The sequence below is a fragment of the Orbicella faveolata genome, unplaced genomic scaffold (genome assembly GCF_042242905.1).
Source record: "Orbicella faveolata isolate gen_17 unplaced genomic scaffold, um_ofav_v1 contig_36, whole genome shotgun sequence".
NCBI lineage: Eukaryota > Metazoa > Cnidaria > Anthozoa > Scleractinia > Merulinidae > Orbicella > Orbicella faveolata.
In genome coordinates this window covers 5,763,518-5,790,367 of record NW_028301565.1, presented here as the reverse complement: position 1 = coordinate 5,790,367, position 26,850 = coordinate 5,763,518, and the positions used below count along the sequence as shown (strand labels likewise).

The following is a 26,850-nucleotide window of genomic DNA, read 5'->3' as shown; positions in this document are numbered from 1 at the left end:
ACTCGGCACGTTTACAGTAACAGTGTTTTGCATCTTTAAGACTGGTTTGCTTGTTTTTAGCAAAGGATTGTCGCAATCTTGTTTTAGGTTTGTGATTTAGTACACTTAATATCATCGTATTTATCACACGGACTGCTAGAATCTCAGTGATCAGTTATATTTTTGGCGCTTTCCGGCTCAGCTGTCGGTTTAAGCCTAGTTAGTGGAGGGACTAACCATGGTTTAAGTCTCATTCCATTTTTTCAACCAACAGTTTACAATTTTCACCAATTCTCAGCTGTCCGTTTAACCTCATCCAGGCCATCTACGACTTATACTTCACAAGGAGCTGAGCCCGATATAAAGACAAACACAAACAAAAGCCCACACTCCGACATCACAAGATTTCGTGTCCTTCAACATATATTATAAAGAACCCACTGGCCCAAATGCTAATTTAACGTTCTTAATATAATATATTACGTCTTTTTCTTCCTCATAAGGTAAAGTGACTGAATCAAAATAACTTTAATACATATTCCCAGCTTCAAGCTTCCGTTAACGAATAGAACTGAATGAGCCATCTTAATCGTGTGACTTAAAACGCCATTACATGAATCAATTGTGTCCTAATAAGAGCTATTTACCGGCAGCTTTTCGTTGCCGGGCAAGAAAACACTTATTTTCCTGTTTTGTCCCTGGGTTTTTTAGTCTTACACGACCTTGAACTGAGCCTCTAGCGTAATAAAATAAAACGCAAACAATGATGTGAACAGACAACTGAATAGACAAATGCCGTGTCCTTAATAGTATGCATGGATAACTCGAGATATTTCAATAATTGAAACTTAGCTTCTGAATTTGAAAATTGGGTGACATGACATGCAACCATCTGTATAGTTAAGACTTCTTTTCCGTGGCTAAATACAAAAAAATGTTAGCAATAAATGCCAAGGTAAATTGAACGATATTAGTCGACCTAACAATGAGTCTTCATGTTCGGGCAACGGTTTCGCTCAGTGTGCTAGGAGCTAATGACGCTAATCAGCTTCGTTAGTCATTTCCACTGTGTATATCATAAACATTTCGTGTCGTTCATGCAAGGTTTTTTTTTTTTCTAGCGTTGAATGAAGCCATCGAATGTCAACTTCAGACACGAAACGTGTTTCTCAGCAAAGGCTTTAACATTTACTCAAACATTGCAATTTGCTGTGAAAACCTGCTGAATCATGTTAAATCTAACAGCATAGCATTAACGACAAATTCTATCATTGTACCTCGCGATAGCTGAACTATAATAATACGTGTATGGCATGAAAAAGCGTGGGCCTCTGGAACTGAAGTCCTTTTTTGTCCAAAGTCCGGGGTAGCTTACTAGGATAAAACAATCTCCAAACCAGTCACGTTTAATACAGAGCAGAAATTTCTTTAGTGGCATTTCGTGAGCGTTCTCATGATCGTCGCAGTAAAACATTCAAACTGAATTTATGAGCAAAATGTTTCAGCTTTAGTTTATAAAGGAATTTACAAGACATGTTAAAGGTTATTGGATCGAAAAGAACATGGTCAAATATTGGATTGAATGCGTTCGTAAATGTTAACATATATGAATAAATGGATTATTTTTTTACATTACCTTAACACTTCGTTCATGTTTTTGTAGAAAGCGATCGCTAGTGACAACACATGAATCACTGAGAAGCGAAGTAAAAACACGGAATATTGCGTTTCACTAAGAAGTATCTCGTGATTCTTTCTTGTGCTTGATTTTCACAGACTAACGAACAAAAAGTCACATAAAACATAAAGTGCTGGTGTTTAAAAATTTATCGCAAGTCCGCATGATGAAGCCATAATGAAAACACAACAAAAGAACAACGACACAACTGATCGACTTGAGCGACACTATATACATATCAAACGACAAATGTCTTTGGCGAAAGACTGACTTGATCCGTCGAAATGTTTTCAATGATTCGCAGTTGCGCGAATGGTACGACATTTGACACAGTTTGCACGCAGCTGTTACAGCACTGTTTCAGCAATTTTATGTTGGATCTCGTTATGTCAAAAACGAGATCAGGAACAGCGACGCCATTTTCACGAAAACATTAAATCGCCCGACATCTTGGTTTAAAAACGTTATCATTCCGTTAGTTTTTTTCCCGCCCGAGCGACAATTCCTTAGCAGAAGGTCGAAATAACCTCGCTAATTCAAAGTTCAAATTTGATCCGTCTGAAGGAGTTCAAATTCGGCTCGAATCGAAACAACTTCCGCGAGACAAAATATGTTTTTTCCCCGCATAACAAAACAAACCGCGTATATTTTGAGTACAACTTTTTGAATTCACTTTCATCTGTGGAAAAACGATATTGTTATCACGAGGAACACAATTCGTGTTTTGCTGGAGATTTTAATTAATAACAACAGTGAGGAGAAAAAGGAATTCCGAGCAATTTACAGTGGAAAAAAAAATTGTGCCGTAATCATTCACTCGTCGCTGGAGCTATGCGCGTGCGTGAAAGGAACTTCAACTTCTCAATGATTACGATTCAGTATGATTACATGGCTTTTAAAACTAGCAACGTCGAAAGGCTGTTGAAAGAGCAACTCGGAACAAAATGCCGTAAAGCAGAAAATTTTCCTCCTTATGGACGGGCATTCAGCTTTGAATTTTCAGCAGTAAATCTCTATGTAAAAAGTTCATGGATTGAAAAAATTATGGCTAAATAAATAACAAAAACAAACAACTTTCAAATTTTCGTTTAACGCCATACATAAGTGAAAAGTGCGAATGTACAAGGCGACTAACTAGCCATATGTTGAGAGGTAACTTACCCAACCACAACAACGACGAAGTCCAAAATATTCCAGCCATTTCTAAGATAGGAACCCGGGTGAAGCACGAAGCCAAAGGCCATTATCTTAAGCAGCGCCTCGACACAGAATATCCCCACAAAATAATATTCTGCGTCTTCCTACAGCAAAACAACAAAGACAGCAGAGTAAAACACGAATTGCTCGATACTCGGAAGCCCTACGTTTTCAAAAGAAGGTAAAATAATTAGATATTGCCGTTTTCTCGCTGCCACACTCACCAGTTGCTGGGCCATGTCTGTACGATCGTTATTAGGAAGTGGAGTGTTTAAGGCCAGCACGATACAGTTGGCTCCGATAGCAAGCAAAATAAAATATTCAAACACTGTTAGATAGGTTAAGGATCATATAGAGCTCAGTTCTACAGATTAACAGCCTAGGGCTTAACTGCAGCTATATGTATTATATCTATATACAATAAAACAGAGAACTATTTAGGACGAACTATCGAGCCCCTTTAGGCTCACTTTATGGGGATCACCTTAAAGAATACAACTTATAAATACTTAACCCTGCTAGTTATAAACAGTATTTAATCGTACAAAAAGGATATTTCGACACCACGATGGATTTCGATAGTTCACGGATCGGGTTTGTCTCTGACAAGCAAAACAAGGCATGTGTGGGACTTCTCGCTTCTTGAAGAAATTGACTTCCATACAAAGACATGGAGCGCGCCTTTTGGGACAAATAGGACAATCTTTCATTATCTGCCGGGTTTGGCATTTCCAGGGACGAGTCGCCTGTCTTCTTTGCTGCTGTTGCTGCATCTTTATCCTTATCCATCCCTGTAGAAAGCACCAGATATTACCTCAAGACTGCCTGTCCGCATTTCAAAATGGTGAACGGCGAAGAACTTTGAGCGGGCGAACGAAACCTTCGCGGAACACAAGCGGTCTCAATAACCGATGTTAACAAACGGCATAATGTTGCCTCAGCTAGTGTGGCTTCTCACAATCCCACATCGTACAGACCCAAATAAACGAGCGCATAAATTGACAAGGTGATCGTTACTTCTGATGACTCACTACCAAACAAACTCATCAGCCTACAGCCAATGATGTCAAAGCGACAGTTTTTTTTTCTATTTCCTCCCCCTTTTAAACGGACGTCGCTAGCGGTAACCAGCTCGTTCAGAAATTATGGTCCATGGCCTCGACTTCTCATAACAAAAAGTACCGTGGCGAAGTACGCATATTAATCAGTCGAGAACACACCTGCTACAAGCAAGAAAGGCTTCACCGGCTATTGATATTTAAATTCGCTTCTTTCCATTATTATAATAAGACATGGACCTGACAATCTGCCACCTCAAGGCCTAACTTGTGTTTAAACTCCAAAAAATAACCCATCATTCAAACGAAACCCGCGTTATACGGCGGCCTTCTCAAAAACAATTCAACTAGATAATTTGGATTTTACCCTAACGGAAATCTCCTTGAAAGTCAGTGAAGAACTTCGCGGCCATTTTGCCGCTGTGAGCGACTCGTTTATTACTCGACGCGAATTACAATAGAAAGAAAAGCGATAGATATGAAAACTCGTTTTTCCGTCGTCGCGGGTGAACATTGTGCAACATCTGTTCACAGAGCAACATTTTGCACGCATAATTCCTGCTGAAGTCGTGTTATCTCCAAAGAATTGTGCAGGGCTTTATTTTTAAGTGAGAAATGGACAACTTAAAGCGTACATTCGTTTCATTAACTAATACGAAAGGTCAAACAGCAACAAAACAATCACGAGATGCAAATGTGTGAAGTCTGCTAGTGGCAAAACTTGGCCTCTTACTCAGTTCTGGTATCTCGACGAGTTCCGATTGCGTAGGAAGTTGTTAGTTGGTTTATTTGCCCTTTCTTAGAAACGTGCTAGATTCTATTTGAGGTCGTGAGGAAAATTAAGATCACATCATAAAAATGCGCAGATAAAACTCCGCGGTACACGTTTTATCACAAAACTTGTCTCACCAAACATTTATGGTATTGTTGTTGCTACAGACTTGAAAACGCAAATTAGCTTTTGATTGGGGCGCGATACTATTCAACAGAATCCCCGAAGAGATTCATGACATTAATAAACTAATCTATTTTGCAAGATACGAGCCACGCAATACTTCTCTTATTTCCTGATTTCCTGCCTTTTTCTTTTCAAAGCGACTGCAATTTGTTTTCAGCGCAAAATTAAAACTATCCTTGCCTTGACGATACCGTTTCGCGCCGGAAATGAGTTGCGATGCGTCATGTAAATGGCCGTGAATGATCCAGGGAAATTGCAATAATTTTTAACAACACGGGAAAAGATTCCGTAGATTTTAACAAAACTGTGCGCTCTTCTACGTAACAACTGGGCCGGCTGAAACAAGTTTACCATCCAGTGCAATTATGCCACATAACAAATGGCAAACCTCTACCCGTCATCACCGAAAAAAAAAGTTGCCGCTAATTAAATTTCGCGAATTTCAAACGCAGAAAAAAAAGGCCTGAAATTAAAATTTTAATGACTTTTTAGTCAACTACAAGCGTAAAACAAAATTAGAACGAGAAGAAAAACCGCAAGAAATGGGGCGGGAAGCAGGAAAATCACGAAGAATGACCAGGCGAAAAGCACGACAACAAATATTCAATATGTTAATATTCTGCCATGGCAGACAATCGCAATAAAAATAACTCAAGGACATGCTTATGAGTTAAGAAAATATTTCAATTTCGACGCAAACAAGACGAAAGGTTTTGCTATCAAGAACCACATCATTTTTCCAAATTTCGTGGTGAAAAGACTCCACTTTTCTAACATGATGCTCCTGTTATTTTGAAACCCTATCTTTTCAAACAACATTAAAAATCTGCACGCGTATCAAGTTGAAAACATCTAGTTCCTTCTTCTTGCTTACCTTAATCTCCGTAGAGAGTATTCCGCGCAGAGATGCATTCTGTCGTAAAAAAAAGAACATATGAAAATAAATAAGATTTTTACGACGGACAACAAATACTTTGCGACAAAAATAAATGCTACACGTTTCGGTGATTTTTCGAAGTCGACCAACACACCTTCACTTAAGTATAAGTTAGAGTTATTTCTATCATATTATTTATTCACAATTCAAAGATATATTAAATTTCAACCAGGAGTTGATACGTTCTCGGCAACGTTCAGTAATAGATCACAATCCAATTGAATATTCATTCTGTTGAATTTTGCTGCATTACTGCATTACACGTGTCAGTTGAACGAATTTCTTTTCAAACTGGGATGCCTTGCAAAATTACCGCAAAAAAAAACATCCGAAAGTCAAATTGCACCTGGGATTTTGCCGGTCAAGAGAGAAGAATTGTTTTACTGGAAAATAAGGTCCTCGCTTTCATTTACTTGTCTATTTGATGAAGGTATTCGCTAAAGACTATAAGAGAATGTCCATATTATAAAATGTTCCCGCGCAAATTTGATAGCGCACTCAGGCGTAACAAAATACATCCGTATATGGCAATCATCGCCAAATTTGACATCCATCACGACATTAGATCGCGATTCATTAGGTGTTTGGTGTCACTGATTCGCTCGGAGACGCTTAGACTGACACTAACAGGAAAAAGAGCGGAAGTGGAAGACACTCTTTGTCAACGGAATATCTTCATGACACTCATGATGGCAAGCACAACTGACAGAGTGACAGGGTCAACCTCGAATACTCTTAATGACCAATAAATGTTTCAAAGGCTATTCCCGATCATTATTTGGATTCTAATTGTAAAATCTGTCACGGCATATACGAAAATTCACGATATAGCCCTGAATGCACCCTCGGCTGTCTCCTCTCCCGGGCGTCGTTGCGTTTCGCTGGTGAACACCGGGAACAGAGTGCACGGTTTTTGATGATAGGGCGACAAAACGCTGAACGCGTACGACTTTCAGAACGCGACAGGACAGCAAATCAGTCCGCACCACGTTCCAACCAGAGAGCGGTACCTCGAGACGAGGTAGCGCCCTGAGACAATGCAATATAGATTCTTGAATTGAAATGTCTCGCTTCCGAAGTACTGTACTCGCTATATTCTGTTATTAAATCTAAAGTTCTTGCAGGGTCCTTAACTGAAGTGTCACCCAGCGAACTAATAACTTGTTATGTACATTTTTTGTATATAAGAAATTTGAATAAACATGCATGTATGTATTTGTATGAAACGTACCTCAATTAACGGATAAGTAGCGACAATCGTCTGAAAACGCATAAAATTGTATTCTTTGACTCTCAGAAATCGAACGGGACTACACAGGTAGCTACAGGTCCGAACGCGTAATAGGCCATTTTACAGTTGTGTGCTCAGTGACCTGGCCCATGAATGAAAGCCAGGCTGGAGGTGATCTTGCTTTGATAAAGACGTCTCTGCTTTTGTCATGTAAATGTAACCAGTTAGCATTAAAACACCTTGATTTCCAAATATATTGCCGTCTGGAATTGAGTGCCATATTTTGTGGAATTCATGGTCATATTTTGTGACTCGCGATATTAATGCTTGAATAATTTGCCAGAATATTTTCTTGATGCCATTTTGGTGATAGGAAAAGAAAGTTGAACAACAAAATTGGAGGATTTCAAACGACTGCTTTGTATAGTTTATTATTGCTGAAGTTATCTGACATGAGAATTCAACTTTCCATATGAGCACTGAGCCTTTTAAACAGTGTTGTTTTGTTTTACTTATAATATCATCCTATGCGATTTTCAAGTTGGCCGTCCTAAGCTAAAGGAGTTCGTTTCAATCCAGTTCGGTGTGACTATAGGAATTGCTATTTCCCCTGGATGCCATGTTATCCCTCCCTACCCCCATTCCAGAGTATTTTGTTAGGTTTTGCTATATCAGTCCCTTTATACACATTCATACTTCTGGGCGGAAAGAGGCATTGTGAGAGGAACATTGCTAAGTGGATTTATCCCCTTTTAAGGGGTGGCACGAACACATAACGAGACCTGATACAAGGAGAAAGAAAAAACAAACAGCGGTTACAAACATAACAAACAGGTCTCGCATGGTATAATAAACTTGACGTTTCGTATGCTACAACATACATCTTCAGAAGTGACGGTTACAAAATATGACAAGATTAAAAAGACTAAAACTAAAGCGAGGTATTGGTAACTAGCTAGACAACAATGAACAAAAGAAACCACATCCGGCGTGAATTAATGAGGAAAGAGTTTTGCACTACCGATGTTTTCATTTAGGTCGGGTTTTAAGTCCCGTATTAACGTATTAGTCCCGTGTTTCCTTGATTTTACACTGTAAATCACATCGACCACTTGCTAGGATCTCAGAATGGTCCCATAATATTTCGATGACACGTGACAGGAACCTATTAGAAAGTTGGTATGACTTATAACCGTAGTCAGAAAAACTGAAAAAAAAAAACACTATTCGCACCAAAACTTGCTTAATGAAACATGCTTACAAATTGTTCAGTAAAAAAAGTTAATTTCTTTCGATTCTTATAAAACGTCGAATAAACGATCCTTAAAATGGTGAGCCGCCAATGACGTTTTTCAACCCCAAGCTTTCAAGCGTATCTCTTCACATTTTTAGTTTTTAAACTTACTGTATTTTAAATAGACTAAAAAGGTTGGTGCGAATTCCTTTGCGCCTTTAAAGAAAACATTTTCCCAGGTTTCCGTTAACTTCTTCTGCGTAAACTGAGGAAAGACTTTCTTCAAACAATAGCAGCGTTGAGGAAACAATCGACAGTGAAAAGCACGGAAGTAAATGTCAGGTACTTTGATAAACTAAAGATATCTGCATACAAGAACAAAACACACACTTGAGAATCTGTCAAAGTCGGTTAAGAATAGCGCGTTCGCTGTCAGCCATCCGGCGGCAGGAAAACATACATTTTAGTTCCTTTAGAACTGACGTCACCGCCGCCATGTTGGATGGCCATTACTGCCTTTATTGTTCCTCTTATCCAAAATGGCCGCCAGGGTCTTTGTCAGAATGGTTGCAAACCACCTTCTATGAATCAATCTTAGATTAATTATTTTTATCAGTAGATGCAAATTTTCAGGGCTTTTAGTGCTTTTTGACCTTCGCCAACCGCATGGTTCTGAGAACTAAGGCCCGGTTCATACGTCGCATTTCTGCCGTGTCGAATTCAATTCAACGAATTAAATTCGACAGAAATTCGACGTCTGAATCGGCTGCCGCATTTCTGCCGCACGTTCGACTGGGCTTGTCGCATTATCCGACAGAAATGCGACACCGATTCAGACGTCGAATTTCTGTCGTGTCGAATCTAATACATACATTATGTTAATGTATTGAGCGTGCGTAAATGTTTTCCCGCCAAAGAAAAAGTAGAAACTTGGCCATTCTCGACCCAATGCAACCTGAACATGTTGCAACACATACTGCTCCGTTGTCAGCCTTCTCGTTCTCGTTCCATTGGCGGACAATTTTTCGCAAAATTAAAGTCCTTCGTCGCTCAGTATTTTCGTCCGCCATATTGAATACTCTACGTTTAAAACATTTTCCGCTGACCGACATACCCGACAGTATTAATTCTGAATTAAATTCGACACAAGTGCGACGTATGAATCGACAGTTGCATTTCTGCCGCACTTAATTGAATTGAATTCGACACGGCAGAAATGCGACGTATGAACCGGGCCTAACAACTCTGATGATTATTATGTTCGGTGTTAAAGTATCTCCAAATCAAAAAAAAAAAAATACTCAAACTCGAGAATTAGCTAGAGTGATAACAACAACCGGCAGGCGATAATGGCGAATCACTTTCCATTAAAAACAATGACAATATTTTCGCACAAATTCACTGACCTTAGCATTCATTCGCACGACATAATATCTGTATAGCAATGATCACATAAACCTTTTCTATGACGGCTCTGTGGCCAAACGCTTTTAGCAAAATGAAAGTTTTATCTCGTGAAAAAAAAAAAAAATTATTTTAATCCGCTCGATTTGCTAGCGATTCCTTATCTGAAGTCTTCCAAATGCAGAATTTGAGAGAGCTCTCCGTTTTACTTATTTTTAGGAAACCTAACCGATCAGCAGGCGAGCACTTGTGCACGCAAATCTATCGCCAAGAAAACTTCTCCTGTTGCGACATTTTACAGGTGCCTATCGATTTAAGACTAACAAAACAGGCTTAAAAAAACTAAAGAATTAAAAGAGAAGATGATTGATTTTTTCGTGCAGTAAGCATAATGTTTATACAAACAGTATTTCGTTTTACAACAAAGGTAGACCCTCAGGCCATAAGCAAGCTTGCCATGTAATAACCACATGCGGAGGAAACAACATCGCTGACACTCGACCACGTAAAGTAGCACACTAAATATTTTCGTTGCGGCTTTCAGTCTGTTGTCGGACTAGACGTCCCTTTCTAGGAAAATGAGCAAAACAAAAGCTAAATCTACAGAATCTGAATCATGGACGAAAAACCTGCTTCTAACGCAACGGTCATTTCGTGACTAAAAAAGCAGTGATGTTCACTGATGTTGTGTTGTTCTTTCTCATTGTGTTTTGTTATGTTATCACAAGGCCCCACGGCGAGTAGTATACACCAACTATTTCATTTGTTCAATCCAAAGAAACGTGTCTCCAAAAGTTTTTCGCGCTCTTATCTTCTCTTTTCGCGCGTTGCGCAAGACCCGGTCTTTGGTACAGCCATGCAATCGTGTAGAAGAGAGAGATCATGAAAAAATTTATTTTATCAAAGTGGCATTGACGTTGCTTTCTTATGGTCTTCGTCGGTAAAGTAAAACTGATACAACAAAGTAAGTAATGCATTGTTTTAACTTGGTGAACTATGCTGATTTCAGCAGATCAGAGAATAGATCGCTCGACAAAATTGGGAAGATCTTTTTACCATACATTAGGAGCATATAAAGTTTTTATCCTATGAGGGGAAAGTTTGCTGCATTTTGTTGCAAGGCACTCCGTCATTTCCTAGCTTAAAATATTGTTCACATTGAGTTAAGGTTTGATTGAATAAAACTCGGGGTGTTTTGTAATGATCGTTTGATTAAAATCAAAACAGGCTTAAAAAAACTAAAGAATTAAAAGAGAAGATGATTGATTTTTTCGTGCAGTAAGCATAATGTTTATACAAACAGTATTTCGTTTTACAACAAAGGTAGACCCTCAGGCCATAAACAAGCTTGCCATGTAATAACCACATGCGGAGGAAACAACAAATCAAGTTTCCATATAAGATTCAATAAGACAACAAAAACAAATTACTGACTGGTAAATTGTTTAGATCACCAAGGCAATGCAACTTTAATCATACATTTAGCAAGCTCACAGAAATTGACTCCAAAGAATGCCATTCAAAATATACATTTTGCACAGCGTACTTCTCATCTACAATTACGTTACACCTCACGATGTTAGATATTTTTAATAGTGAGATGAAATTGTGCTCACTTGGGGAGCGGTTTTACTACGGTAATAAGTCATTATAATAAGTTCTTATACTTCGCAAAAGTTTTACTTTTAATTATGACCCAAATTATGGCCTATCCACAAAATAAACAAAAGCAACTTTTCTAACATATAGAAAAATAGCGATGGAACACTTCCTAGTGGGATTAGCAAGATTAAAAGTTATTATATAAGCTTTTTGCGTTTGGCAAATATCTTGAACACTTAACGCAGCAGGTTTAGTCTCGGATGACTGAAAGAATCCAGGGTTACTTCTTTATGACAACAGTGTAACAACAACTTTTTTGTTTGCAGACTTTCCCGAGAAAAAATAATTTCATAAAACATCCTACCGAAACTTCACGTTGTACGCCTGGAGAGGCATTACCACATGCCGACCTCAAGGCGAATGGAAAGATTTCTCCTGTTCACACAACCGCCTTCCGAAAAGGGTAAAACAACTATTTTTTTCTAAAGAAGTTACCACGCGCCACCAGAGAGCAAGTGAGACGCAACTGCGTTAAAACGCATTTTTGAGTCTAAGACCAGCGTTGATTCCCTACTGAAAGAAGAACTAGAGCTCGAAAAGTCATGTGAGCCACGGCGGTCAAGCTAGCTACTTTAAAAACTTGCAGTAAATAACAGTCTACTATGCTTGATTGACATGAATGCGCGTATTGATTATCAAACCAGAAATGAGTGTTTGTTTTAGTACTGTGTTAAGTTAAAACTTATTTACATTAATCAAGTTTCAATTTTTCAAGCTGGTATAAATTTTACTATGATACTATTAGACGTTTCGTGAAAACATTAAACAGCGAATCAGGTCAGGCAGCGTAAGGTGTTCTGTAGTAACTCGACAAGTTTACAAGTGTACATGAATATACGTGAATTGATATAACGATCGGCAATAGACATCTTGAAGAAATTTTCTTAAACCGATCTGGTTTTTTGTGTATTAAATTTAGTCAAATTTAGTAGACAAAAAACAGCTCGCTTTAAGAAATCAGTTTATCTTCTTCAAAAGGTTCATGAATTCCATAGAAGTATTACAGATTTATACAAAAACGTCTGACACTAGGTGAAACTGAAGCACAGTCCACGGGTGTATGTTGCAAGTGCTTTGTCGGCGTAAATCTGAAAACTTCATCTAACTCACTGATTCTAAATTACTTCCTCGGTTTCATAAAATGTTATTGTTGACACTCTTAAACCTCTCGCGAGGAAAGAAAGAAAGTAAGATTAAATTGTATTAACTATTGTTTGTTGCTTTATCCCTTCGAGAGCGAGATCAAATGATTAATTCTTCACTGACACTCTAGGGTGCATTGTCGCTCAACAGAAATATTTGTTTTTGTTAAACAAAGAAATTGTTCCATGGCGCAACGTTTTACACGACTTTTCTTTCCGTAACTAACATCATAAAAGTCATAAATTACAGACTGTCCAGCCGACCGATTGACCGACAAGCTTCAACGACGTCAAGAACAATAACAGATTGATTGGTAGGATATTGCTGAGTGTATCATACCAGATGCTCTCGTGTTTTGTACTCGGCTCAAGAGCACCTTTGGCAATGTTTACCGAGACGAGTGTTCAAAACTTCCGTCAAGATCTATCAGCGAGAGACAAAAAAAAACATCACCCTAGCTAATATATACCAACCGCGAAGTTAGAGAATCAAAACAAAGAAAGATGCTAAGCGGGAGACTAAATGGCATAAAACAAAGCAATCTGTATTATACACAAAACGCCGCATGACGGAAACGCAGTTTTCGCTACATATTCACAACGCAATCTGATAATTTTAAACTGAATCTCGCGTCGCAAACATAATCGAACATTTCGGTGATAGCTGAAGTCAATTTACGCTCAAATCTTGTCGACAAGTTACCGAGTTTTTTGCGTACCTGTAACTTTAACACTTGTTGAAGGACGGTGTTGCCGCTCTACCGAGCGAAGACCATACAATTTAACAGCAATGAGCGATCCGTCGATGAATTCTAATTAGCGAGCTGTACTTTGCCCGTGTAGTTTTCATCCGCATCTGTTTAAAGATACAAACACATTCCAGTCAGTTCTGAAACTCCTGCTCGCCAAATATCCGTCACACGAGGCAATTAACTCCAAATTAATATGACACAAGAAACACAGAGTCACATAGCCAAACAACAGAAACAAACAAGACTTACTTTTCACTCCATGAACACCAACTTGATTTCTCCGCGGCTTCAGAATTTTCATTCGAGTTGCGAATAATTGGGGAGAAATTTACATCCTCGTTTTGTGTTGTAAACGGTTCGCGTTAACTATTAAGTTATCTGAAAGTCAAACCTAAATAAAGTTACTACGCGCAAATAGTATTTAAATGCAAATTTCGTTGTCACCCAATGATAACAGACCAAATTTGAATATTAGGTAAGTAACAATACGATTTTTTTTTACGAGAAAATTTCTTCCTCGATAGTAGTTGACTTTTTTTAAATTGCTGACAATATCTTCTCCACAATTTCAACTCCTCGAAAACGCGCTTTAAAATCGTCAGAAGCAACTGGGCCTTGAAAAATTACTAGAAAACTGAGAAAATTACTTCGTTGGAAATAATTGAACGCATACACAGATCACAAGCAAATTGTAGACTTACATATTAACACATTCCATGCTAGGCAGTGTATCTCCTCGGGAACGAGAAAAACTGAACAAAAAATATTTGACATCAAAAACACGACTTTGTTTATCTTCATCCTAGAAGATTTATAAAGGCGCAAACCTCGCACAGCAGAAATAATTGAAGTTTGAAATGCGAAAAAAATTAATAGCAGACCCCATGCATCGTTGTTGCGCACTTGAACGACAATCGTACAACGTAAAGTACCAAGAATTTTTCAACGTTAACTGCGGGTAATTAAAGTTTAAAGCCCCGAAAACAGGGGCACGCAATGGAGGACTTCCGAAAGAGATGATACTTGAAAGACTGGGGAAGACATGTTGCTTCTGTCGCTGGGAATCACGTACTCATTGTAATGGGAAAACGTAGATATATTAAGCCGATGACTCTCCTAAAAATGCTCAATTCCAGCAGTGCCCATCTCTCCCGAATCGCAGACCACCCCTGGCTTAATGCCCCCGGATACGAAATGTGAGCGAATGCCCTACGGTAACTTATCCCGGAGAGGGGTGGGGGTTGGTTAAAGCTGAAATTGAGTGATGCATTTCCAGACAAATCTGCCGCACGTGTGAAACGAGTTATGATAGGATTTTCCCGTTGAACACCCCTCTCTCTTTCACTGAAAGTGATAAATTAGTTGGTGTTGCGGGGAACGTTTTGCACGGACGACTGGAGGAGAGTCACAAGCATTCTCGTGCCCAGAGCCACCTGTCTCTCTTAGCCGACGGGGACTTGGCAAGAGGAAAACGTGGCTTTGGTGACAGATTTTCAATAATTCGACGCTGGTTTCATACCCGAAAATTAGATTAGAGGAACTAAAACAGGAAACTTAAAACTGGCTTCAGTAAAGTCCTCAATAACGAATCATATGTAAGCCTCTTCCGTTGTTAAAGATATTCCCTTTGACGAAATCTCTAAAGATCTGTTGGTACTCTCTAATCGAACAGTTTAGTTAGAAATAAACCACTGGATACATCTGAGAAGGAAACAAGCATTCAATTTAAGAAAATCTTATTACAAAACACTAGCCAATCAAATCGTATTTTCACAATAACCGCAGAAATTCTCGCGCGCTCACTGGCCGTTTTGTTAGTGTAAAACGAAAATTGAGGTCGTGTCATGCGTCTGTCTTGTTATTGCCCATATATTTCGTCAAAACATTGTCAAAGTAGTCTGCGGATCCACTCGGCTATCGCCTCGTGAATCCACGGCTGGTTTGACAATGTTATGACGAAATTCATGATCAATAACAGGACAGACTCATCAAAAACTGACGTCAGTTTGTCAAATCACCTTTTGCTCTTGGCCTGCCGATTAAGAGAGAAAGGCATCTCTTGGGACGAGAATGGAACCGAACCTCCAAATTCTGCCACGAGCTAAGGTCTGATGATGTAGAGGATGATGTAACCAAAATATATTTATACTCCGCCATGCCGCATACTGAACAATTTTTTGAAATGTTAATAGTTTTGCGTTACTTTCAGCAAATCTCAGCCATCTTTTGAATAACCCGTTTTCTATAAATCGATTTAAACCGAAAACCTCTTGGGGAATCGTTCTCCAAAGGGCTTTGCATAGTTCATTCTCTATTTTCACATAAATCAAAGATCCTTTGTCATATAACGACATGCTTCAAGTGTTTTTTTCTTCGTATCACACAAAGTTCCGCTTCAGGTAATAAGCTTGGCGAAAAAATCAATCGCTGTTTGAAATGTCTCGAGTAAAAGAGTATTTTTAAACGTCCTAGAACTCCCATAAAACCCTTTCAAAACTTTTCGTTATTTTGCAATAATTAACCACACCCACAAAATGAGCTTGCCTGACCTAAGGATTTTCGCGCGTGGGACCAGGGTCGAAAACCGACGTACTGGATCAGGTCTAAGCCGTTTGTCGTCTGTCTGCCGTGTTCCGAAGTTAAAACCCCTTGGAGCAGCTGAGAGCAATAATTATTGACGACTGGCCATTCAGACTTGCTTTTTGTAACTTCTGAACTTGTTATCGGGCTCATGCATGCAGTAGATGGTTGTGCTGCTCATCGTGCTAGTATAGGGGAAATGGGTTGTTTTAAAGTAACAAAGAAGTATAAAAGCCATGTTATACACTCCACGTTACTTTCTCAAAACCTTTAATTGATAAAACAATTCTAAACAGTATGTACACATGTGACGTAACGCACGTGACGCATCAGTGACCCTATACATGTCTTTGACCAACGCTGTGGATGAATAAGCGACCAATACCTGAGGAGAAGTACTGAAGTCTCTGTTGGGATCGTTGATGTGAATGCTGTCGGAAGTATCTTTAGTCGGACGCCCACAGTTTGAAAGTACGATCAAAGGAGCTTGACACAATATACTGTCCATCTGAAGAAAAGGGAGAGCTGTCAGTTTATTTCCAGATACTTCACTGAATGCTCAAACAATGTCACGGCAGTGTCATGGCTGATAACGCCAAAAGCCGAATCAGCTATCACCTCAGAGAAATCGAGAGCGACTGACCAAGTTATCCTAGTTGAAATCTAAGGCCCCGTCCACACTAGGCCGCAGGAATTTCACAACGCAACAATCAAGAAGGACACCGGTCATTTTGGATTTGTGTTGTAGGAAACCTCAGTCGGGGAAATCACATCATTTATCGCGGCGCAATCGTTTTCGAAAAGCTCTGTTTTCAAAATGTTTTATGTCCACACCAAAACGAAAAGCCGGCGTTTTCAAATCCCTCCGGTTTGAACAGCGTTTTCGAAATGCTCCGTTTCCGCGACGGATTAGCGTGGACGGTAGGCGAAACCGTAGACGCGTTTTCAAATTTCTTCGGCCTAGTGTGGACGCTGCCTAAATGTGACACTTTCAACTTATTTCTCGACATAATGATTAACATTATAAAACTTCATGGCTGTGCGAAATCACGATCCGACTGGTTTTTCAACTGGAACTTGCAGCTGTGTACGCGCGCTCACCAGTTCATTCGACAACTTCGAGGTTCATAGAAGAGATTCGAGGGACTATCGGGGTGCAGTGAACACAGGGTGGCCACACAAAACACGACGAATTTCTTGGGGAGTTTATTAACAGAATACAGACCTGGTGAAACATCAACACAGCTGATCTTCTGTTCATGACCTGTCAGAGTCTTGAGCGGCGCCCATCCAGGGTGAGACCACACCTGGAAATGCAAAAACAAACACCCTTATAAAGTACTGTACCTGTAAAAAGGTAAGGTAAAGTCTGCGTACGAGCCTAGTGGCTCAACAGGCCGGAACTTATCCCGATTTCAGAAGCATGAAGTGACTCGGAGTATTTCTACTTCCCCCTGGATGGGATGCTAGTCCATCGCAGGGTTACCCCCAGCATTAAATCCGCCGGTCTGTGAGAGTAAAGTGTCTTGCCCAAGAGCACAACACCATTTCCCTGGCCAGGGCTAGAATCTGAACCACTTGATCTGGAGTCGAGCGCACTGACCATGAGGCCACCGCGCGTCCCAACTGTGCATGTAAGGTGGTTAAATGGCACGACGGCAAGATCGATTTTTACCAATATTTCTAAGTTTGTCATATGGTATTGTAAAAAGAAAAGTGTTGTTCCTGGATCCACAGCGACTTTGACAATGTTAGGACTCAATTAATCATCAAAATCAACGACAATTTGTTAGATAGCACCTTAATTGTGGTGTCGTAGGACGCCGAGGTTAAGAAGTCATCTGTAAAACAAAACGAAAAGCTTCAGCCGAAGAACTAACACATAAGGCAGTAATAGCATAAATGGTACTCGATAACTAAAGGAAATTAATCAAACGTACGACATAACATTGGGTACCGAACTCAATACAAATAGAAATGTAAAAGCTTATATAGTGCATACATATCAAGTTTCACAGTTTCATGGCACTATTAGCACTCCATTCTATTATACCATGTCCACAACTCCTCGTAACAGTCCTGTATTCCCTTAAATATCAATAGAAACCTTACAATAACTGGAGACTGACTAGAAAACTTTCGGTTTACTTCAGTCTCCAGACTCGAATTGTACATTTTTTTTTTTGTCCTTCTGTTTATAAATATTTTTATAGAACTGTAAATGTACGAATGACTAAAGTTGTTGTTGTTGTTGTTGTTGTTAAGATCTTAACTTTGGAAAAATGTACCAACAGAGACATTGATCACAGTCTTCCTTTTATACACAGTCATATACTTCTCAAATCATGACCGTGAAGATGTTTGGATATCTGATCTTGATTAGCATAAACGTTAACGACTTTATTTCTCCATTGTCGCCCTCTTCACATTTCCAAACACTTCAAGCACGGTCCTTCGTGTTTGATATAATTACTAAACGTACTGTATGGATCCATAGGAGCAAAGAAAACATGACAACAGGCCTCACCGTGAAACTTGACATGTGATATAAGGTTAGTGTGTGCAGGAATTGTGTACACACTTTGTCTCTTCCGCAAGTCCCAAATCATCATCTTCTGATCCTCGCTGCCGGTGGCTATGCGATATCTGAAACACAAGCAATGTTTCCCCAAAACTTCAACTTGGTCCCATACGAGAATGAGCCATACAATTAACCGTGAGCAACGCCCAAAGTTAAGTTACCATTTTAGTCTCGTTTCTCTTAAGCCTAACCTAGCTGTAACGTTGCAGATTTCCTCCTGTTGTTTAACGGCGGAGTGCGACAACAGGAAGACATCGTCTGCGTTTGCAGGCTTTCTCTCTTTTTTTTTTCCTGTCTTTCTAACCAACCCTCGTTTCTCTCTGGTCACTTGAAGTTTTTAGATTCACCTCTCGTTTTCGTAGTTCCAGTCTTGTTTCCGTCAAGTCACTGGTCATTTTTCGTGGGTTGCCTTGTTTCTATCAAGCCAGGTACCTTGTTTTTTACATTGTACTCACCCATCAGGCGCAAAGTCTATTCCAAGGACCTTTTTCAAATGTCCATCCAGGGGCATAATACACTGACCTGTCCTCAGGTCCCACACCAGGCCCCGGCCGTCAAGTCCACTGAAAAAATAAAACTGGGCATTATTACATTTGTTCACAATCTGCAGTGGACAGCCAGACAGCCATACGGTAAAATACTAACACCCTATCCACGTTCTCCTCGCTTACAATCCGAGAACCTGTCAGAAGAATTCTTCACCTATGCTAGGTAAGCGTGAATTCACCTAACAGTTACCAATGATCACACCAAGAGGAAGTCGTAATATGAAACAAACTTAGTTTTTCTCAGATGATGACTGAAACTCAATCTACTGTAGGAAGGAAAATTTGCAGGATGTGATATGCATGTATAAACTGTACATGTAGCTTTAATGATGCAAACAAGTTCTTGGCACACTGATGTAATGCCACGAATTACAGGTGTATGTGTCGTTTACGACTGAAGTTCGAAAAAGCACTGCTATCCTTTAAAATTGCGTTGCTGCTCCTCCTAATTCGTCAAGAGAATCATACCATGTGGCTGCAAGTGAACCATCAACCTGAAATGCGATGTTATACACCTCTCTCGAGTGACCCTCCTAAAATTTGAAATACAAAACATCAAACTATTCGTAAGTATTTCAATGAAAATAAATGGACAAAAACTTGTGAAACACAAAAGTCAAAAGTACTTCTTAAACTTAACCTTACAATATTGACAACCCAGCAAATTCTTAACAGTGAGCTACCTGATGCAGAACTTCCTTCAGCTGTTCAAGATCCCACAGCCTCCATGAGTGATCAAAACTACAACGACCACAAAAGTTTGAATGATTAAAAGCACATGCACATGTATAAAAAAAAAATGGCAAAAATTACATCTTTTTAAAAGTTACAACCCAACGCACAGCAAACAAAATACCTCTGGGAAAGTTCTAAGACAAAATATTTTTCTTTCTTTTTTTTTTTCATACATAGTGTATTTAATACCAGGTTACAAAGATTAGATAAGACAAAAGACCTAATGTGGACCTGCAATAACTAAACTAATAAACATGATTTACAATGAATGATCTATGGATAACAAATTTTAAAATCAAAATTAGAAACCTAGACATTTACATCAATAATAAAATATCTAAAAATATTTAAAGTCCAATGAGCTAATAGAAATTCTACCGGAGGCTTTGACAAAACTTATGCAGTAGTTTTTAGGAAGCCCTTGTTTCCCTAAGACAAGCATCTTCACTGAGCGATTTCAAATCTAAATTAAGTCACCACAGTTTAAAGTAATATCTTAATTTTAAGTAAATTTTTAGACACGGCCTCCATGACAAGCATTTTTTATTATTATTATTATTTTTATTTTTTTTTTTATTGTAGTTAAGCAGATAGGTAAATAATCCAGTAACTCTGTTGACTGATGGAAAAACCGTGCATAAATAAAGTTATCTTATCTTATCTTCCCTGATTACCCTCTTGAAAGAATCAAGATGGGGAGGATTTTAGATGATTCGGGAAAGTGGGGGGGGGGGGGGGGGGGTTCCACTACTCACCAGCAAGATGCTAAAAATCGTCCAGAAGGATGATACGCCACTCGTGACACACGCTTTTCATGTCCTTCTATGTTTGCAAGTGGTGTGTCCCTGGAAATTGTTTTTAAGGAGTCTTTTAGTTATCAGTAAATTACTTTCCCTCTGGAATTAATACAGCGACTTTCAGTTTTGTCATATTCACATTTCACGTTACTACACTTCCGCATGTCTAACTGTATTTCTGCACTTAACTGGAGTTTAATCAGGGCCGCGTTGTTCATAGCCCGAGATTTGCCAGAATTTTGATTTCCTTTTTTGTAACTTTGAAGTGAGGATTTTTGTTTATGTTGTTTTTCCCTCAGGGCTGAGTTGGAATAATCTCAAACTACACAAAACATAAGCGGTGAAAATCATTTTCATACAACACAAATTAATCCTTTAGTTAACTTTCAATCCTGGGTTAATGTTAACCAGCTTTCAAACAACCCAGCCCAAATAGTTAGATTACACCCATGACCAGCATTTTGTAACAACATGAAACTATTTACATGTATTCACCCAGCTGTCAATTTACCATGTTTCATTATTCATCATACACAGTGCTTTTGACACTGCTACTCCAACCAGTATGCAGGATGTGTCTCACATGTGAACCTAGTAAAATAGCCTAGCTAACCATACTGTAAGTCTCTCCAGAGCTCAGTGGTCAGAGCACCTGACCATTATCTGTACAGTCATAGGCTAGAATCCCATCAGGTACTCAGATTTTTTCCATGTTCTACATAATGAACATTTCTTTCTCAGCTGTAACCATAGCAGTTGGTTTATCATGCCATACCTGTGATTGGACAATCTAACATAAGGGTATGAGACACAATGCGAGCTATTCCAAACCATTCCCCCCATGTAGTATTCCATTAAATGGCATCTTTGAGATGTAAATTACAATAGGCAGTTCCTTACATGTTAAGAGACCATAGAAGCACAACACCATCTGCATCACAAGATGCCATACAAGGGCCTGTTTCATCTAATGACAGTGTGGCTTGAGGGTGAAACACAATTGAACCAACACGTTCATTGTGACCTACAAACAAACATAAAAAATCTTTGTTACTTGCAATTTATAAACTGTCATAAAACTTGTCCTTAAAGAGAAATGCATTGTGGTTAGAAATGGCTACTACTGAATTCAGGTGAAATATTGTATATCTTTCCAAACTGGTCAAACATGAAATAGACGGAAACCTAGGGCGATAGTTTTGGTATCTGTTACAAAGAATGAAAAGTGACAGCATCAGGTGAATTTGTAATTAACCATTGTCTAAAACCCAAGACATTTCCAACAATGTTGTACCTCTTAAAACTGCTATTGGTTCACAGTCAGGAATTGACCAAAGTTTACATAAGCCACTCCTAAGAAAGAAAAAAATTAGACAAATACATCGCATTACTGCATATATCTTTATATTGTCACTGACAAAAAGGCAGATAACATTATAATCAATCAGATAATACATTATTTAAAAATCCAAATTTGCACGATTTATACATTTATCACAAGAAGTTATTCAAAGCAAAAGTTGTCAATAAGGTGCATAAATTATAATCAAGGATCAAACTAACTGACAACTGACAACAGCACATGCATTGCAAACAGTTTTGCTCAGTCTGATTGATTGCAAGGTCATCACAGAGTCTTACTGCACTAGATCATTTTTGATTTGTAAAATACAATAAAAACCTACCAAGATGCAGTGGCCAGCATGTTGGAGTCTGGAGAAAACTGACAATAGGACAATGGTCTGTCATCACCAATTTGACTACAAAAGTTGTTTAGACCCTGAAGGTTTAAGACAAAAATTTATTAATTATTAAAAACCACCTGTCAATCATATCTAGGACATCATTTTGACTAAAAAGGCAACAGACTTACACCTACAGGTAAAAATGCTGGGCTTGTTAAGTTGTGCCTTTAAATTTTGTTTTTGCCAGAACTAATACATAGGTCAGTGAAGAATCACAATGCATCCACAGCACATGATTCTCTGTACATTTACATCTTGCTTTCAGAATGAATAGTTATAAAACAAACCCGCAGTTTGCGATGTAACTCCTGCATCTTAGCAGCTTTTTCAGGATCAGGTCTAGCTTGCTTGATACGCATTTGTTTCAATCTTTCACAAGCCCTGTGAAACAAAATCAGAGTTAAAATAGAGTATGGTTTTAAGACAAGAGAAGAATCAAGCAATTAATCAATATTAACTGATTGATCAACTTAGCAACTTTCTGACTGATTCATTAAGTGAATATACACCTATGAAATATCATATATTTGAACTGCAGAGAAAGATATGAAGGCATGATTTTGTAGGTAAAACATTCAATAAATATTAATGACAATTTAAATACAATCAATATCACATACTCATCATGAAAGCAAAGTTAGGATAATTTATAGAGAAGACTTCAACATACCGAGGTAAAGAGTACTTGGCAATCCAAAAGCGAGCTATTTTAAGCTCAGGAGAACCTTCATGATACCACACTTCTTCTTCAACTTCCTGAAACAACATGGATCATGAGTTCAGTTTCAAACTGTCTTGCAGGTCCTGAAGGTGTGATCGTCTTAGTTACCATTAATGCTCAGAACAGTGTAATTCTATACATTTTGTGCAAAAAATGTATCCCATGTTCTTTTTGTTGTAGCATGTCTGGTTTTAACTGTAGATACCTAAACCCCTATATCAAGGGGTTCAAACTGATTTTTTGGGTAAGATGTCAGGTATGCCTTTCTCAAACCAAAAGTACAAATTGATCTGAGCAATATTATTGTCAGTTCGAGTAACCTAACAATCTAAGGAAACAAGTTTGTATTTAGTTAAGAGTAGTTGTATTTGGTTAATAATAATTATTGTGCCTACCTACCTATACCTTGATCTCTCATTGCCATATATATATTATACACATTTTTAATTACTTACTGGTTCCTGTATTGATTTTTCCTCCTCTTCGTTTTTGCCAATGACTACATCTTCACCTTTGGGGAAGGGGTGAAATGTAGATAAAACATTACATGTACAGACATGATCAAATCATTTAATCAGAGTGAGTACAATTTCACAGTAGTGAAAGAAGAGAGAGTCTAGCATAGGTAAAGTTATACAGAGATACACCTACAAAGTTGATGAAACGAAGCAAGTATTTCACTGTTACCTAGCTCTGACAAAAGTTTTCTCAATCTGTCTCTCCTTTCTGGGGGACCTTCCCCAAATAAAGCTGCGAAGAAAGCATAACAAGGGAAAAATGTCAGATCAAGGTAACTTGTAGAAAGTATGTCTACCTGCATGTGTACTTCTATTTAGCTATCAGCAAGTTAAATTAAGAAATGTATGTCTAAATCAAAATGCAACTTTACAACTGTACTCCAGAATATTGTTTTGCTTACTTATTGGTTCACCAATCTCCCGGAGTCTTGCTTTAACAGAAGCATCATCTGTTGGTACAGTGATTGCACGAGCCTACCAATAAAAATAATTCCACTCTCACATGTACATCTGATACAAATTTAATCTACAGTATTAACATCAAATAAACAGGTTTAAACACTGTTTTCCACTATCAAACATAATATATAATGTTATACAGTATACATAACATGTAGAAATTTGATAACAACTAGCCAAAGTTTTAAGGCAGAATTTCTCTTGCTTGTGAGTACAAAAAACCTTATTAATTTTAATTTTGAAAATGGAGAATGATGATATCGGCCTGAAGTCCTGACTTTTCTGTCACTGCAAAGATTACAGATTCACAAAATTTGTAACAAATGGTGATGAAAAGGGAGTATTCAAGAGAAGTCAGACTTCCATAAAACTAGTCTCCGGACAGTGTATCTATCAAGTCATGGATCTTGCAAGTTTGGAGAGCACTTGCTAAGTTAGAGTTGCTCAAGATCAGCTTCACCTCAAGCAACTCTTGTGCTTCTTTCATACTCCCTAAACTCTGTGCACATTCCTAAGTTGAGATAAATAATGTAAGCTTACATGTAGAACCATATCTTAATTTGTGGATAAAAATTCTTTTAAACATACTTGTGTTTCTACATAAAAAAAAAATTTTCACTAACAAATAAATGATTTCTAAACAAATTTAAAATTTAGTTACATGTATAATTCTGTAAGAACAGGAGGTTGTTACATCAGAAATATATTTTACCTTTTTCCTTCTCTCAAATTCTGCCAATAGTTCCTGATGTCTCTCACTGGTGTGGTCTTCAGACAGTTCTAGGTATTCCCCTGTTTTTTTTTTTTTTTTTGAGATTAGCATACGTGTACAAATATAACAGTTCATGAGTCTCAGTAAAGTCTACACTTAATGATGTACAACATGTAGAACTCAGGGCTGTCATTAAGGGGCGTAACCCATAAAACTTTCTACGGCTGAGTATGCTTGATAGGCCCTTGATGTTACGGGTGAACTGGAATAATTATAGTTGGTACAATTCACCTAAATGTTAAGGGTGTGAGGATCAAGGCTACTGTTGAGTCAAAACTTAATGACAGCTCTGGAACTGATATAGATTTGTTTTAGAACCATTGTCTGGGAGCATACACTGTGGGCACCAAAACAAGAATAATAATTAGGTAATCATTATTTACAAACAAAATAAACCTTGTAAAGCTATATCATTGACATACAGAGTAAGACTCCATTGATCTATTATGTTGAACTGTTATATCATTATGAGGGTATGTGTAGCCATGGATACATCATTCAAAACAGTAAAAAGTAGTGTTTCGCGCATGAAAAGTAATTAAAGATAAACAGGATTCGTGAATTTATTGAAAATCCATTGTAAAAAGTGTACATGACACACAAATTTTGCGAATGAAATGGGATCTTGACACACACTTTGTTATCCTCTAGTCTACACTTGAAAATGTTTAATTTTGGCCAATAAACCAGCAATGAAGAGTAACGAAAAAGAGCCAGATCAATAACAGACATGTTTTCAGAATTTATCCCAGCATGAGTTGTTTTCTTACACATGTTGTTGCCACTTTTAGCTGAGCATACATGATTCTCTCTGTGCTCTCCAAGCTTTGCGTGTGCACCTTTAGTTCAATATACACAAGCCAATTCTTAATTTTTGTGAGCTAAATACACCATTTTAGGCAGTGAGGAACAAATGGAGCTGAAGTGAATCTATTTGGACCAGCTATCATGCTATAGCCACAATATGGAAAAACACTAGGACGTTTGCATTTAAGTTCTACATGCCACATAGTGACCTATAGCAAAGCTTCACTATCAAACTTAGTATATATACTAGTTTTGCAATGCTTTCAAGTGGTTTACCTTGGAATATCTCTCAAGTCACTCGTATTTTCTCAAAGGACACATGACCCTTTAAGTCAGTGTATACCAAGAAAATACATGTACAAGTGGCAACTGGGATATTCAATAGTAAACCACAAGAAAGTGTTACCTAACATTACTATTTCATACTATGCCAAATAAAATACAGTGGCCAACACAATCAATGTAACACACATGCAGCGCACGATGGCAAGGTTGAGTGAAATACCATCAAGTACACAATGGCTTTCCTTTATTCTGATTGCTTTTATTTTCTCTGGCATGGCATAAACAAGTCATCCATCATACTCAAACTTGATGCACACTGGTAGCCTTTGCTTCACCATTTCCAGTGGAAATCTTATACGGCAGTTGAATCATGCTTTCAGCTGTGCATTATTTAGTTACATGTATGATGCACTTGGGAAGTCTGGAGAACACTCAAGAAGGTTGAGTTGCTCTCTGCTGCTCCTCAAAGGACAACTCCTAGCCTTAGATTTTTCATGCTTTGTGCATACTTTCCAAACTTCCCGTGTACATCATGACTCGATGGTGCACAAATGGATTAATCAATTATTACTTAAGCTTGACATAAGCTTTTTAATAATGTTTAAAGGTTAACTTTCACCGTACTGTAGTTTTGCTTGGTTTGGACGCAGGAAGACCAAACGACTGTGAAGCGAGGGAATACACCTCTTGAGAAGATAACATAACTGAAGACCTTGTAATACCTAGCTCGCCAAAACCCTCCATTACTATTACAAACTGCTTACCGTCAGTGATATTTATATTTCCCGCTCTAATTCCAGCAAGGACAGCCGCCGACACGCCACTGTCCTCGCCTTCTTGATCATCATCTCCTTCTTCTTTGTCATCATTATCATTGGATGGCCCAGCAGCCAAGCGCTCTCTTTCTACAGCTTCAAGACTACCAAAGTGAATCCGTTGCTTTTTAATGAGTGGAGCACCATCTTCATCGTCTGACATCGTTAGTTTTCAAAAACAATTTGTCATAATTTTCATGAAATTCTGTGCACGAGGAGAAACATTGCTTAGAAACCACGCCAGGCAGCTTGGTA

The 26,850-nt window shown here is 38.4% G+C and overlaps 2 protein-coding genes across 6 annotated transcripts in view; both read right to left on the bottom strand.

The window, feature by feature from the left end:
• LOC110050756 (voltage-dependent L-type calcium channel subunit alpha-1D-like) overlaps positions 1-13,645 on the bottom strand; it is a 60,651-nt gene extending 47,006 nt beyond the window's left edge. For 2 of the 5 annotated variants that reach the window (XM_020756706.2, XM_020756710.2), the window contains exons 1-3: positions 3,411-4,288; positions 3,079-3,184; positions 2,819-2,958 (exon numbers count right to left, since the gene is read on the bottom strand). In XM_020756706.2, the coding sequence (XP_020612365.2) occupies positions 2,819-2,958; positions 3,079-3,184; positions 3,411-3,643 (479 nt within the window). In that variant the 5' untranslated portion in view covers positions 3,644-4,288. Of the gene's footprint in view, positions 1-2,818; positions 2,959-3,078; positions 3,185-3,410; positions 4,292-5,744; positions 5,784-6,153; positions 6,169-13,199; positions 13,337-13,481 lie in introns of those variants that run through there. The other 3 variants (XM_020756707.2, XM_089274970.1, XM_089274971.1) reach the window with 3 other exon arrangements.
• Positions 13,646-16,065: 2,420 nt separating this feature from the next.
• Positions 16,066-26,847, bottom strand: LOC110050770 (U4/U6 small nuclear ribonucleoprotein Prp4-like). Its single transcript, XM_020756732.2, has 18 exons — positions 26,545-26,847; positions 24,629-24,708; positions 23,859-23,931; positions 23,627-23,689; positions 23,395-23,450; positions 22,889-22,974; positions 22,506-22,599; positions 22,159-22,253; positions 21,768-21,826; positions 21,374-21,497; positions 20,432-20,521; positions 19,625-19,682; positions 19,410-19,474; positions 18,849-18,956; positions 18,340-18,458; positions 17,613-17,653; positions 17,038-17,119; positions 16,066-16,320 (listed from the first exon to the last, which is right to left on the bottom strand). Exons 1-18 carry the CDS (start codon positions 26,756-26,758, stop codon positions 16,259-16,261), a joined length of 1,569 nt encoding a protein of 522 aa, XP_020612391.1. The 5' UTR covers positions 26,759-26,847; the 3' UTR covers positions 16,066-16,258.
• Positions 26,848-26,850: the final 3 nt, after the last annotated feature.